The 14,354-nt window shown below is 41.2% G+C and overlaps 1 protein-coding gene across 2 annotated transcripts in view; it reads left to right on the forward strand.

The window, feature by feature from the left end:
• The first annotated feature begins 364 nt into the window (after window positions 1–364).
• LOC109507504 (plakophilin-3) overlaps window positions 365–14,354 on the forward strand; it is an 18,780-nt gene continuing 4,790 nt past the window's right edge. The window contains exons 1-9 of one of the 2 annotated variants that reach the window (XM_019856980.1): window positions 365–503; window positions 2,927–3,104; window positions 7,289–7,380; window positions 7,781–8,514; window positions 9,817–9,940; window positions 11,118–11,322; window positions 12,161–12,335; window positions 13,769–13,886; window positions 14,039–14,203. In XM_019856980.1, the coding sequence (XP_019712539.1) occupies window positions 501–503; window positions 2,927–3,104; window positions 7,289–7,380; window positions 7,781–8,514; window positions 9,817–9,940; window positions 11,118–11,322; window positions 12,161–12,335; window positions 13,769–13,886; window positions 14,039–14,203 (1,794 nt within the window). In that variant the 5' untranslated portion in view covers window positions 365–500. Of the gene's footprint in view, window positions 504–2,763; window positions 3,105–7,288; window positions 7,381–7,780; window positions 8,515–9,816; window positions 9,941–11,117; window positions 11,323–12,160; window positions 12,336–13,768; window positions 13,887–14,038; window positions 14,204–14,354 lie in introns of those variants that run through there. The other variant, XM_019856979.1, reaches the window with a different exon arrangement.

Raw genomic sequence — 14,354 nt, forward strand, 5'->3', positions numbered from 1 at the left:
AGTAACCAAAAGTGACGAGATTGACCTTGGCGAATTCCTGTCACTTACTCACTCCATTTGAATGGGACAAAAAAAAACAGCTGAAAAGTGTTGTCCTGAGTCATTCCTTCACAAATGTAACACCCTACTCTCCCCAAGACTATAAATAAAACCCCGGCATTTAGCAGAAACGAGCCCGAATCCCACCTGACTTCTCAAGAAGGACTTCCCACGTCTCGGAGAGAAGCGTCAAATTCATTTGGATCTCACTTCTCCTTTCTGTCACTGCACACTCCCCTGTGGTGTTCCGCTAACACACCCCGCCGTGCTGTCAGTGACTCATCTTTTGTCTGGGGCCTGTCTTGTATTTACACGCAGCCAGAATTGAAATTCTTCAGGGCGGTGACAGTTGACACAAACTCAACAATTAGCACTTTGAAACAAAACTGTAACACATCTGATCACCTGCTTGGAAGAAAAGAAGGTGCACCACATTCGCAATCAACTGAGCCTCAGTGGGAATGGTAGGTCAGCCTTTAATTAATGAGCACCAACATCAGAATATGAATATCCGTGTGTGTTTTATGATTGGTGGGAATAATTGCTTTTTTACCCCCTTTGTGACTTGAAGGAATGAATGCACGCAATACATTTCTCCATTCGGCAATCTAAATGAAAGACTCAATTCACTCTATTTTTTTAATAATATACTCTATTACATTTTTTTTCAATTTACGATTTTGAAACATATCTTACAATATAATTACAACTCATTGATTGTACCTCACAAAATGCTTTTATGTTTTACTCTTTGCCTTGTTGACCTTCGTCGACCATCCTTAAGCCAAGACTTTAATGATCTGCTATTTTTACTGAACACCTGAGAATGTTAACATGAGTCTTACTGACTGAGAGTTGGCAGCACTTTTTTTTTTCTTTCCTGATGGGTTGGGTGAAATCGCATGCTTCCATGTGGACTCAGGTTATCAAATATTTACAACTACTCGATATTTTTTGGTCTACAATTGATGTCAAAAGTGAAATCGAGTGCATGAATGGATGTGTTTTGTAAAATAGTGATATTCCAAGCCGGCACACAATCATCCAGGCATATGCAAACTTGCTCTTTGCTTGCCGTTTAGAACACTGACTCATCGTAACACACTCCAGATAAACGTTGGGTGTGGAGTCACCTAACGACTGTGCCACACCTTGTACCCGTTTGTTATTCACACGTCAGTTCAAATCCAAATTTAAAATCTGCAAAATAGATTGAGATGAACTGCTGCAGTTTTTGTCATGTATGTGCAGTATTTTGTACAGTCCGTGTAACATTTAAGACGGTAGTGGGAATCAACGTGCACTATATAGCTTGTGTTTCATCCACAAATATGTCATTAAAAAACATGTATACTTGGAAATATTTATAAAAGCAATGCATCCTGGTGTTTGTTGATCAGAACTTTGAGGATGTAAAATTCACATGGGACTCATTTGAAAAGCCTGTTTGGCAGGAAAGAGTGTCTACTTCCTCACCCACACACACACACGCACAAACACACGCACACAATCAATGTGTATTAGGCCACAATCTAACTATTCTTCCTGAACATATTTATGATGAACATTATATATTGTCAAGGAGAACAGGTGTGTATAAAGAATTAAAATAGTCAATTTAACTGAAAGTGATGTTTCCCGAAATAATAATTTATCATGACATCAAAGTGTGCATTCCCACTGTGTGGATTCTTGATGGAAGCATCCTGTCTATCCTTAAACAAAAGCGTAGCTGGCGAGTTGCACACGGTGACTAATCCGGATGGACATCTGTGTTGTGTCTGGTGGGCAAACCTTTTTGCTCATTTCATTTTGAAATTAGACAAATGGGCCAGGTAGTCATCGAAGAGGTCAAATAAAAATGTGGAGAAAAAAAATGGTTATTTTAATCATACAATATCAATGCACTCTTATTGTTTTACTGCTGTATTTATTTATAATGAACCAATTATTTGATCAAATGAATACATGAACACTGTATCCGTATTTTCATTAGCATTAAAAAAAATTACTGAGATAAAGGAGTTAGAAAAATTCAACACTCTTAATGTTTCCCAACCTTTAGTGAGAAATCTTTGGCTGTCTGGTTGAATGCAAAGCTGTTATTTTCTTGTATGAATACTATCAGATGGATACACGTTAATTTTATTTTTTAGTGAAAGACAATTTCATTGTTTTGTCTGAGACCATATGTCGCTGGCATAGATAAATGAACAAAGATCCAATGAACAATTGAGTGAAATTGGATAGTTTGATTCCCACCAGTTTCTGGCTTTCAAACAAAATCACTTTATAAATGTAAGACACCCCCCCCCTCTCTTTATATATAGATACATAGTATCTACATATAAAGAAAGAGAGATAAAATCACCATCATCTAAAAAAATAAATAAATACAACAATAATAATGTTGTTACTTTTCAGCAATAAATTTGTCCTTGTTTTATTAATTGCAGTGTGACATCTTACCCTTATATTTGCTAATAACTCTGGCGCGAATTGTTCCAATGAATACAAATATTTGGTCTTTCATCTCGTACACATTTTGCTTATCTATGACGTGTTGATACCAAGAAATATATAAAAGTGTCAAAAGTGTGACATCAAGCCCCGTTCTCTCCTACTTTTCTCACTGTACGTATGTTGTCAAAGCTGTGATGTTACGTAAGCAGCGTGGCGCTCACCTGTGTGCGTGCGTGAGTGTCAGGTACGTCCACTCCAAGGTGCCTTGTGCTGTGGCTCCGCCCCTTCATAGTGCACCTCTGCTGACTGGGGGAGCCTCAGTGCGCCTCCACTGCCTCATTCTGACAGCACCGCGCCAGGACGCGCTACTTTTTCCAACATGAGCACCGTGGCCTCTGAGAATGTCTTTCTGTCCGCTCTCCAGCCCAACAACTCGGTCACCACCTATGGCCTCCCGTCCGAGATCCATCTCGGGAGCGGCCCCTCGATCTCGGACGAGGTGTCGAGGGTTCGCCGGGTCCAGCAGCAGGTTCAGATGCGGCTGGCCGAGAAGTCAACACTTCCGCGTCACAATGGCTCCGCTTCCACCTCCGCCATGTCAGGTAGGACAACAACTAGTCCTAAATTTACTGAATTTCATGAAAGCGTCAGAAGTTCCACCTACCGGGAGATGATTTTGTTTCTTTTGTTTTGTTTTTATTTTTAACCGGTGCAGCCTGTGTTGGAATGAACCGCAGAAAAATGCTCGCAACAGGTGCCTTACTGTTTTGTAATGAAGTGTCGTCCAGTGTGTTATGCTTACCTTTAAAATAAAGTTAGATTAACCAATAAACTATGCGCATATGTAGCATGGCAGTCATAACTGCTTTGTACTTAAATTTAATATTTTACATATAGTCAATGTATCATTAAATGAGACAAATAAGTGGAAACAAAATGACAAATGTGTGTCTACGTGTGAGGGCGGTGAGGTAAACGCAACTTGTATCTGCATGTTTTTCCTTTCAAATTATAAATGTTTCTTGGCTCCAGCCACACCCCATGAAACTTTTTTTTCCAAATGATAAGCCAGCCTGTACACAATCATGAACCCCTGTTACATAAAGAGCTATATAAAGTAATTGAATTAGTCAACGTGGATAAATGATCATCACTTGAGGCACATCAATTGCATTTGCTGTTCATTCTAGCCTAAATGACAAAGATAAAAAAAAAACATGAAAGAAGGAATGCGTTTGACACCTCTCAACATCTGAGAAAGCTAGCAGACAAGAATCTTCAATAAATGTACAATTACAACAATTGGCACACGGTGATAATTTACTCAACTCAACTCAACAAAACAAAACAAGTTGGTTTCATTTCAGAAAATACCCTTCGCTTTCCATAATCAGGCAAGAAATGGAAATGTCACCAAAAAGCTCAATTTCGTAAGCGTTTGTTTGACACAGTGTGAAGTTTGCCTAAAATATCAACTAAAAATGGAATGTGTGCGTTCAGGTTGTCTGCAGGCTTTCGCCACTCCAACCAGTTTCACGCAACCAACCGCTTTAGAAGGGTTAATGTATAACAGGCTGGAACAAGTGTTGCTTTCATGGACGTTCCTGTGATAGCAGAGGTGAAAGTGTGCCTTCGGGCTGAGGGTACGAGTTTCTGCTCGGACGCTAGAGGCGACAGTGTGACGGAGGGATGGACAAACAGACACCTCGAAGGTGACGGTGTCATTAGAACCCGATGTTGTCTTGTTAATTAATGAGCACGCATGTGATGTCAACAAGCTTGTGCATGGGCACGTCACAGTGGGGTGGTTACATAAACTGGGGGACTCCAAAAGGGAAGTGCAAGGTCATGAGTAGACTTCCCTAAGCTGTGTATCATTTGTTCTATTTTGAATTGGTCATGGAAAATGAAAAAACTTCAATTGGCATTTGAAGAATGAAAAATTGACTAATTATTTTGTGATTTGTTTATTTCATTTTATGTAAAGAATTTAAAAACAAATGGTTGTATTTTAATTTTAGGCTCGGATCAAAAATACAACATGGAAAAACGAGCCACGGGACTGAATTGGGATTATTATGGGTTTTGAAATGAAACAAAATAACTAAAACTAAAATTGAAAAAACATTTCCGTAAACAAAATCAATTCAAAACAAGAGTACTGTATTTAAAAAAAGAGCTGAAACTACATTTTCCGTTTATGAAAGTATTCAGCTACAGCTAAAATGTTCTTCGGTTTCATTTTTGTCAGTTAGTTTCATACATGAGTTTTCGGTGACAGTAAATTTTAAATGTCTTTATTTCGGGGGTAATTGAAATAAAACATTCTAGAGGTAGCGGTACTCTGTATCAGTGAGTACTCGGTATCGGTCTAGCAAAAAAGTGGTATCGAAGGTCCCTAAAATCATATAGCTTTACCAATTGAGACTGAGAAGTGAACGTTCGACAATTTTTTCTTCGTTCACCTTGGCGCCACTTCATTCTTTCGCATCCCATCATTTGTTGCCTTTTAACCAAGAACGTTGTGTGCTCATGAGACCTTTCTAAAATTATTGCTTGTCCAATGATAGCTGAAGCTTCATCAGCCCCTCAGGTAACTTCTGTGCAATGTCTTTTTTTTGTACACTAGAAGTATCCTCCTAAATGGCTGGAATACAGCAGCTTGTTGTATCTTCTCTTCTGTCTTTTGGTTCAAGCTGTTTCAACTGGGTCAACTTGGAACCAGTTTGTACTGCTTGATGCAAACCTGGCTGCTCTGCGGGGAGGGCCTCTTCCAGTCACAGGTTGAGCAAATCATGCATCCACATTTGCAACGTGTACAAGACACAGCACAGGCAAGCGGTGGCTAAGGAGACGCCCATTCAGAAGAAAATAGGAGCGAGTGTTCAAAATAGGAATTTACAAAGAAAGCCCTCCTCTGCTTCCCGTGTAGTACAAGCTTCCTGTAAATATCAGCGTCTGAGGGAGGCTTCGGCATCCGTCAATGACGACGTTGAAGAGGGGGAGAAATGAAATATTTTTCAAGTTTGAAAGAGTGACTCGTGCATTTTATGTGCGACGTCTCAGGCGTGCTTGGGCGTTGCCGGGGGGAGGGGTGGGGGAGTTGTCATTCTCCTCTTTGCAGACCGGTTTGTCGTGTGTTTGTATGCGTGTCCACTTGGCGTCACGCATGAAGTGACTCCACATTTCACTTTTGTTCTCAGGTGATGAGTCAAACTGACATGTTTGGACTGGACAAAAAGACGTTAGCACAAGTCCCCATTAGGACTTCTAATACTATCACACCGAGTGTGACAATCCCACTTTTGTTTGACTTGCTAATTGACATTTTTGCCTTAAAGCGAAAAAGACAGTTAAGTGGCGCAACACTAAATACCCCCGAAGGTGACTTGACACACTCTTGGAAGTTTCTGCTCCCTCTTACGGTTGCAAATGTGTAACTAGAATGACAAAAGTATTTGGGAGCCTTTCACCACAAGTTAAGTTCTTCAACGCCAAAAAAAAAAATCAAGCAGTCATGTCTTTATGAAGCTCGCTTTATGCGCCGGGAGACAAAAAGGGCCTCATTCAATGATTACAAGGTGTGTCCCAAGTCTTTTGTTAGTAGCGTGCCCGCGAGGTGTTCGTGATAGCCAAATATGGCGGAACTAAATAGAATATCACCTCTTTACAGTACTGCGGAGGCTTTGCTGTCCTCCGTTGACCCACTTCTTTTGAACACAGACCTGTTTTGTGTTGTGGAAAAAGACCGCTGAGAAAGCTGTGGGGGAGAGTGTTGGTGTTTTAGTTGTAAACTGTAAACAAATGTCAGAGGATAAAATTTTTGCCCCAGCGCATGCACTTGAATCCTCAAGGATGGCAGTTAAGCCTCCTTCTCATCAGGATTGTGGTATTTGTTGTTTTTAATAGAATGCTTATTCTCACACACAAAAGTGTAGTTTGGACTGAATTAAAAGATTGAAAGTCAAATAGTTTAGTAACTAACGACTCTTAATTGAAGTCGATCAATAAACTTTCATTTTGATACACAGTTCATTTGCCTTTATTTTAGCGTAAGCCTAAGCTATCAGACCAAAACATTTATGTCGAATAAATCTAATATAGTTTATTACTATGCAGATTGATGTATTGTTTTTGTTTGTTAAAAATAATACATGAAGAGGACCGTGAAAAATAAAAGTAAATTGCATACTAAATCGCAGTCACAATATTTAGGGGAAAAAAAAAATCCTCAAAGTTGTTCAGCCTTACTGCTGAGTCCGTATTACACATACAGAAATGTAAAAAATGCATGAGTCATTTTTTTTCCCTAACCTCCTTTGACCTCTGAGTAGCCCGCTAAAAGAACATCATCAGAGGCTGAGTCAGTTGTGGAGCGCCTTGCTCAAAAAAAAAGAAAAAGGGGGAAAATTCATCTGAACAGAAACAGTGATGGTAAGTTAAGTGCGTGGGAGAGCGCATTTTGGGAAAGGCCTTCCGTTGTCTTTGTTGTTTTTCCTGCCTTGACCTGTTTGAAATCCCTCCCGCCCTCGTCGTGCTTTTCAGCCACTAAAACGTTTCGCAGCAACCAAAAGGACTACGCTGCCATCCTTATTTCAAATAACAAATGTGTTTCAAATAGAAACGTGAAATTTCCTGCTCTACGTGCACATTTTTTTGTTCAGCCATGTGCAAAGTTGTGGTGTAAGATTTAAGAGGCATGTCAGGTGGTTGCCGTGCGCCCGTAGAACTGACATCGCTGTGATATTGTAGTACCGACGTGTAACCGTATTTGTTTTCCTTCCAGACTACGGTGGGTCTTCCACCATGAAATACCAGACGTACAATCCAGGTTACAGCTCCAAGTCGTCCTACATGTTCTCAGGCTCCAGGACAATGGTGAGTATTTCACCACGAGCTTGTATTCATCTATTTTGTGAAGGGTGAGCCATCCCTTTCCTGGCACTTGTGGTATTTCACAGAGCGCTGTGAAAGAATCAGTCCAGGGATTTCAAATCCACCCTCTAGATTCCAACTTCGCTCTTTTTGCAGGAGCCCACCGGGTTCGTTTGTCTGGATTTAATGCTGACATGAAATTTGAGAGTATGTCGAACCTGTGACTAATCAATAACCTCTGCGTCGTGGTTGTCACATCCCTTTACGATATTGGGAAACCGATGATGATTCCACTGCATTGAGTGACACATACACACTCTCCCACACATGCAGCACACAGATCAGAATAAGTAACACTCCCTCATTGCTGAAGTCTAACACTTGCTCTCTGCTTCGTCTCCAGACGCCCCAGATCTCGCAGAGGTCTGGTTTTAGCTCGCTCTCAGCCGGCCCAGACATGGCCCAGTACTCCAGGATCAGCGTTGGCGGCGGACGCGTCGGGGGCGGCGGCGGTTATTACCGTGAAGATGTCCACATGGGCAATTACCAAGGGAACCAGCACCAACCCGAAGTCGTCTCCCTGCATGCTATGAGACAGCAGACAATGCCGACAAATGCCTGGATGGTGGACGGCAGTGACGGCGCCAGCATGGCCTCCGACCGCGAGGCCGGGTTCAGCCGCCACTACGTTCAAAGCAATGGCTACACTGGCCAAGTGAGGCAAGGGGCAGGAACCATGACCTTTCCGGGGTCCATGCGTCGATCTCACAGCGGCACTATTCCACGTGGCCCAGAGATGGACATGGGGATGGTCCAGCAATGTTCCTACAAAGGCCCGGCGTACCGCACCATCAGCAGGATTAACAACCGAAACCGCATGAGCATGGGCTCCATGTCGGGGACCCTGCAGCGTCAGATGTCAAGCGCGTCCAGCATGTTTGGAGGGGGAGTCGATAAGATGGACTCGGGCTTCATAGGGCCAGGAATGTCCTCTGCTTCCCAGGGGAATCTAACGATGCAGCGCCGTCAAAGCACCATGTCCCGGGCCATGTCTGTCAAAAGCATGCAGAGCGTGGGCCGAGGAGTCGACATCTTCAACGGGCAAATGGGGATGGGAAGCATGGGAAACCTCAACGGGTAAGACGCTCGCCATTATTTCTTACAAATGTTCCTAAATTCTCATTTGTAAAGGTGTAAATGTTGTTCTACCTCTGAATTCTCTCCCTGTGAGGATTTGTTGGGTACAAGACTGTATACAATTTTCACTTCGATGATCACAGACTGCTTTTAAAGATTAATAATCCTAATTTGGATCAGTACCAAACTGTACCCGGTGGTATATCCAAGACATGGCCCAAGTATCGGATTCCGACGGGATGCTAACCGTGAGCAAATATGTTGCGGTTCCATAATATCACGGTAATGCAATTACGGCTCTAAAAAGTATGGTTTTTAAAAGTTTGAGCAAATAACACATTTTTCCATTGAAGGCGATCTGTTTTATTTTTAAACATGTGGAATATTTGGGATAGTAAGTGAATGGTGAAATAAAAGAAACAATCTTCCTGAATAAAATGAATATGTAGTACAGCAGTAAAACTAATTCTATCTCAGAAAATTAAGAGATACTTCCTTGCTCTTCTCCGTTTTATGAAGGAACGTCTCAGCCAAAATGAGCTGTTGCCATGCTAGTTAGCCATGTTACCTGACTTGAGGTCGATTGTGGCTAGTTATTTATTTTGTTTATTTCAAGACTGTTATATTTAATATGTTGGTTCCTTGAATCTGTCAAAAAATCTAGAAATGGTGAAGTTACTCCTTTGCTCTTTTCAGTTCTGAGAAGTAACATCAAAGAGGATATAAGTTGATGTTAGCTATGCTAGATAGCCATGTTATCTGCCTCAGGAGCAAATCTGTCATATTTTTTTCACCAATTGGAGACAAGCTAACTTGTAGGTGGTTGCAAATGTTCATTTCAAGACAGCGTTTTTGCAATATATCAATTTTGGGGGGAATTAGGAGTGGGAGTGCTCTCACTAATGAGAGTTTTGCCTCCTGTACAGGTGGGGGAGCGGGTCATGTGACTTTGCCTGAACTGACACCCCCGCACCCCCATCTTTCCAATGTGGGTGTTTTGCAATGCTGTGAGTTAACAGTAAGCACGATGGATTGTGACCTGGCTTCATAGCTGTAGGACTGGTTTTGGGTGTGGTAGCTCGCGTTTCACACATCCCACGCGGTGCGGTTAGCCAAGTGGCTTTGCAGACATCTGTGAGATTTAGTTGCAATTCATCACACTAAACTGCGCAATAAGAAAACCCCAACATCTCTCCCGAGATTAATGTCATAGCTGTTGCTTGTTAAAGAGAAAGAAAGTTGTGTTTTTTTGTGAAACAACAGCTACTGTCTTGTCTAAGTTCCCATGTGTTTCTCGAACAGGATCGAAACTTTGGACATGGCCAGAGCTGTCCAATACCTGAGAGAACCGGACCCCGATTTGCAGGTCCTGGGTGCTGCTTACATTCAACACGAGTGTTATAACGACAGCGACGCAAAAAATGAGGTATGACGAACAGATGAGCCTCGTGGTTTGGAATTGCTTTGGCAAATTTATCTGGAACATATTTTCGAGGAATTCGAACCACAGACATTCATTTTGCCCCCATCGTGTTGGAAGTAGTGCTCTGCATTTCGTTGGGAGCCTTCCATATATTGCTGCTGTTGTCATTTTGTTTAATGTCTTAACAGTCAACACGAAGGTGTCAAATGGCAGGCATACTTGGTGAAGTAAGAAACCATTTTTTTAGCAGCTCACTTGGCCCTGTTTAGCCAAGCGCATTTTCGCTATTTTCAGCTCGTTTAGTGTTGGGAAGACACGTCTGAGGACCGCAGTGGTTAACATTTGAAATAAATGGTTAGAGGTCTCTTATTTCCTCCCCACTAAAATTGCAGGAAAGGAATGGTGTGGGCTTGACCATTTAAGTAATTTCAGGCCAAAAATAGATACCATCAACCAGATTAAAAATATATATTTTAATTATGGCCCGAAGGATATCGTCCAATATGATATGTTGATAAGATTTTTATTAGTTCAGGCCAAAAATAGATGCCATCAACCAGATTAAAAAATATATTTTAATTATGGCCCAAAGGACATCGTCCAATATGATATGTTGATAAGATTTTTATTAATGCTTCGACTTCCTCAATCATGTGAAATGTGCTCCTGTTTTCGTTTAACTCTTTCTATGTGCATCAGATATTTCAAATACAACTCTGTCAAAGCGGACATGTTTTGGCATGTGAGGAAGGTTTTTTTTGAAGTCACCACTTTTATTTACTGCATACATTCTGTGCTTGCTTCTTAAACTGAATCCAACAGTCCATGCTTTTTGTGTGTGTTTGTTCTTAAAAATTCCCAGTTTTTTGTAACATTAAAAAATATTGTAAAACAATCAAATAACTCATGTCAGCAGTTCTTTTATTTGTTATATATTATTTAAACATAATTGGCCGACTAATCAGTCGTCAGATTTTTTTTTTCCTGCCAAAGACTGGAATCGGCATCAGCCTAAAAAAAATTTAAAAAAATAAAAAATCCATATGGGCTGGGGCCTAATATATTATACATCCCGTATGTAGGCGATTTCAATATTTGAAGAACCTGAATTTAATTTTATTTCAGAAAATGGCATGACCCAAACGCGAATTAATGTCAATTCCTCCCACCTGGTTTCAAGGTTCGTCAATCCAAAGGCATCAGCGAGCTGGTGAAGCTGTTCAACTCCGAGAATCAGGAAGTGCAGCGCTATGCCACCGGCGCCACGCGCAACCTCATCTATGAGAACATGGACAACAAGGTGGCCCTGATCGAGGAGGGCGGCATCCCCCAGCTGGTGGAGGCACTCAAGGAGCCTGACGACGAGCTCCAAAAGAACATCACCGGTAGGAATTTGCAGTCGGAGCGTGATGTGACATGCAGAGCTTGTTCAGTTTTTTTTTTTCTTTTGGCCTCATCTCCTCCATTTTGAACTTGAGTGAAGTAACCTGATCTCTTGGATTCTTCCTAACCGAGCCTGTGGAGCCCTTTAGTATTGATTTTACAAGGAGCAAACTTAAGAGTCTGTCACTTAAGGCAAATGTAGCCTTCATTTCACCAAGAAGCATGTGAGGAAATTTTCTCTCGCTGCGGACTGCCAGCATACCTGCCACTCTCATTTATGGCATTTTTCACTTTTTTGATGTGTACGTACGCTTAGTCAGTAAGACAACACTGAGAGGTTAGCGACTGCGCTCGAATTCTCTGTCGGTCTTTATTCTTTGTCATAACATGGATTAGATGTTCCCTTTTGAACAGCCACCACGTAGCAGCACCTGTAGTAAAGTAAAATGGAGTCTCGGCTCCTCTTTTTTGTTGATCTGTGACAAATGAATAATAGATTTCCTCGTGCATTCTAACGCTTTTTCTTGACACTTTGAAGTTCTGTCTATTGTGTGGCCACGGCCAGTAATATTGATGCACCGTTGCGTAACATCAATGATTGCACATGAAGGAATTAAGACAGTTTGACGGGTTTTAATTCATAACCGCTACCCTCCTGGTTCGCGTGAACGTCTGGACTTCAAAATAAAAGCACCTGGTGGAATTTTGAGTTCAATTAAATTTTATCTTCTGTCAAAAGAAAAAAATTGAACCAAGCGGCAGAGTTACGTAACATGAGCTCAACTGCATTTTAGACGCCCACCAATAACCTTTGCACCTGCTCCCCGTGTGTTTGTGCAGGCATCTTGTGGAACCTTTCATCCAAAGACACCCTGAAGGAGAAACTGGCTCGAGAGGCTCTTCCGGATCTGACCGATAAGATCCTCATCCCTCTGTCGGGCAGCGAGGGCTCGGAAGGCATCAATCAGTCGGCCTCCGAGGCGGAAATCTTCTACAACACCACCGGCTGCCTCAGGTGCGCCTCACTCGATATTTGTTTTGGTTTGTCCAAATGTCTTTGTGTTTCACCATTTTTTAAAATTTTTGTCGAAAGCACGACTTCTGGCACTTTTATCATTCCTTGGGTGCCAAAAGTCTTGCGGCACTGCAGCCCTGCAATTACTTTAGTTTCGTTGTTTGTGTGCAAACTGGGTGTCGAAACGTTCCAGTGCTGCAGTCATTTATCAGACCTGTATGTGCACAAAGGAGTATTAAGGTCTCTGTGAAAAGAAAATATGCCAGTATAAAGCCACAAAATAGTGAGAATAAAGTTGCAGTTATGTAATAAGTTTTAATGTGACAAAAAGAAGTCAGGTAATCTTTTGAATAATTGTTAACACATCAAAGGTAAGATCTCTAAATACCTGTTCAAAGCTTTCTGAATTCATAAGCATTCTTTATTTTACGACACAATACCTATTGTGACCTTTTTTTTTTGTATGTTGCACGCAGCAAATATTCCTTTATATGAAAAAAATCAAATCAAATTCTCAGCTTTTGAAAACTACACTAAAACAAAGCATTTTCAAAACAATAAAAAGTAATAAAAACTAACAAACGTGTGAAAAATACAAAGTCAACAGAAGTCAATTTATGAATGAAATTAAAACTAACAATAAAGAAATTATTCGACGTGAACCCTAGCTGAGAGGCACTTCTTATCACACTGTTTGTAGTGCTGCATTGTTTGATAAGACCATTCATAAAAGTGTTACGATTGTATTTGTGCAAGATTATATTGATTGTATTGTCGAATTGTAACTTCATGTACTTAAATTTATCTTTGTAACGTACCAATTTGTACTCTGAAAACTTTGATCAATCAGTTCAGCTGTGCGAACATTCCTAATTATTTTCGCATTGCTTGTCATTCAAAAAGGCTTCACACATGCACTCGATAAAGTTGTAGTAAAGATCAAGATTATTATAGTGAAAATTAAACAAGTAAAACTAATCAAAAAAGCATTTTTGTTAATGAAATAAAATTTAAAAAATGAAAACTAAAACTACATCTTATTTAAAAAAACAAAAAAACAAAAACCTAACAAATTATAGTGAAAATGTGCTCAGCATTGTCTCTGTCAATTATTATCATAGATGCGCTTTCAGAGTTTGTTTTAAATGTATTTATTTCGGTATTGTTGAATATCCGTAGCTACAGAAAGAGTTGTTTGAGAATTATAGTTTATTACACAATACTTAGTGACCCTTTTTTTTTTTATTATGCACTAGACAAATAGCGAATGTATTTTAAAAAAACGCTCCTAAAACAATACAAAATACAAGCTAAATTAAAATGAAGCATTAAAACAAACAAACAATCATGAAAAATCCAAATCGATGACAACCCAACCCCGGTAAAGAGAAGCCTGCATTTCTATTCATCGTGCCGTCTCGCGCATTTGGCAGGAATCTGAGCTCAGTGAATGAAAAGACCCGTCAGCAGATGAGACAAACCCACGGGCTGGTGGACTCTTTGGTGAACTACATCAAGGCCTCGCTGGAGGAGAACAAGGCGGAGGACAAGGTGAGTGCACCTGAGCTCGCAGCTGACAACCACTTTGTCCCTTTATGGTCTGCAGTTCTTGATGTGTGTGTGTGTGTGTGTGTGTGTGTGTGTGTGTGTGTGTGTGTGTGTGTGTGTGTGCGTGTGTGTGTGTGTGTGTGTCTTTCTTTCAGGGGGTGGAAAATGCAGTGTGTGTCTTGAGGAACCTCTCCTACCAGCTGTACAGTGAGATGCCGCCCTCAGCTCTGATTCGCCTGGAGGGACCGAGCCGAGCTGAGGACTCTGGGAAGGGCGAAGCCATCGGCTGCTTCACGCCTCAAAGCAAGAAGGCTAACAATGTACGCGCGCGTGACGCTTGCCTTTCTCCTGTTTGAATTTCAAGAGGTGCCATGTAACCAGCAAAGCCGACAAGGAAACCGTTTGCACAGGATAACCCCCCCCCCCACCCACCCAACAGGCTCTTTGAATGACAAACAAGGCGCCGATGGC

This window comes from Hippocampus comes, unplaced genomic scaffold, assembly GCF_001891065.2.
Source record: "Hippocampus comes isolate QL1 unplaced genomic scaffold, H_comes_QL1_v1.1 scaffold186, whole genome shotgun sequence".
In the NCBI taxonomy this organism is placed as follows: domain Eukaryota; kingdom Metazoa; phylum Chordata; class Actinopteri; order Syngnathiformes; family Syngnathidae; genus Hippocampus; species Hippocampus comes.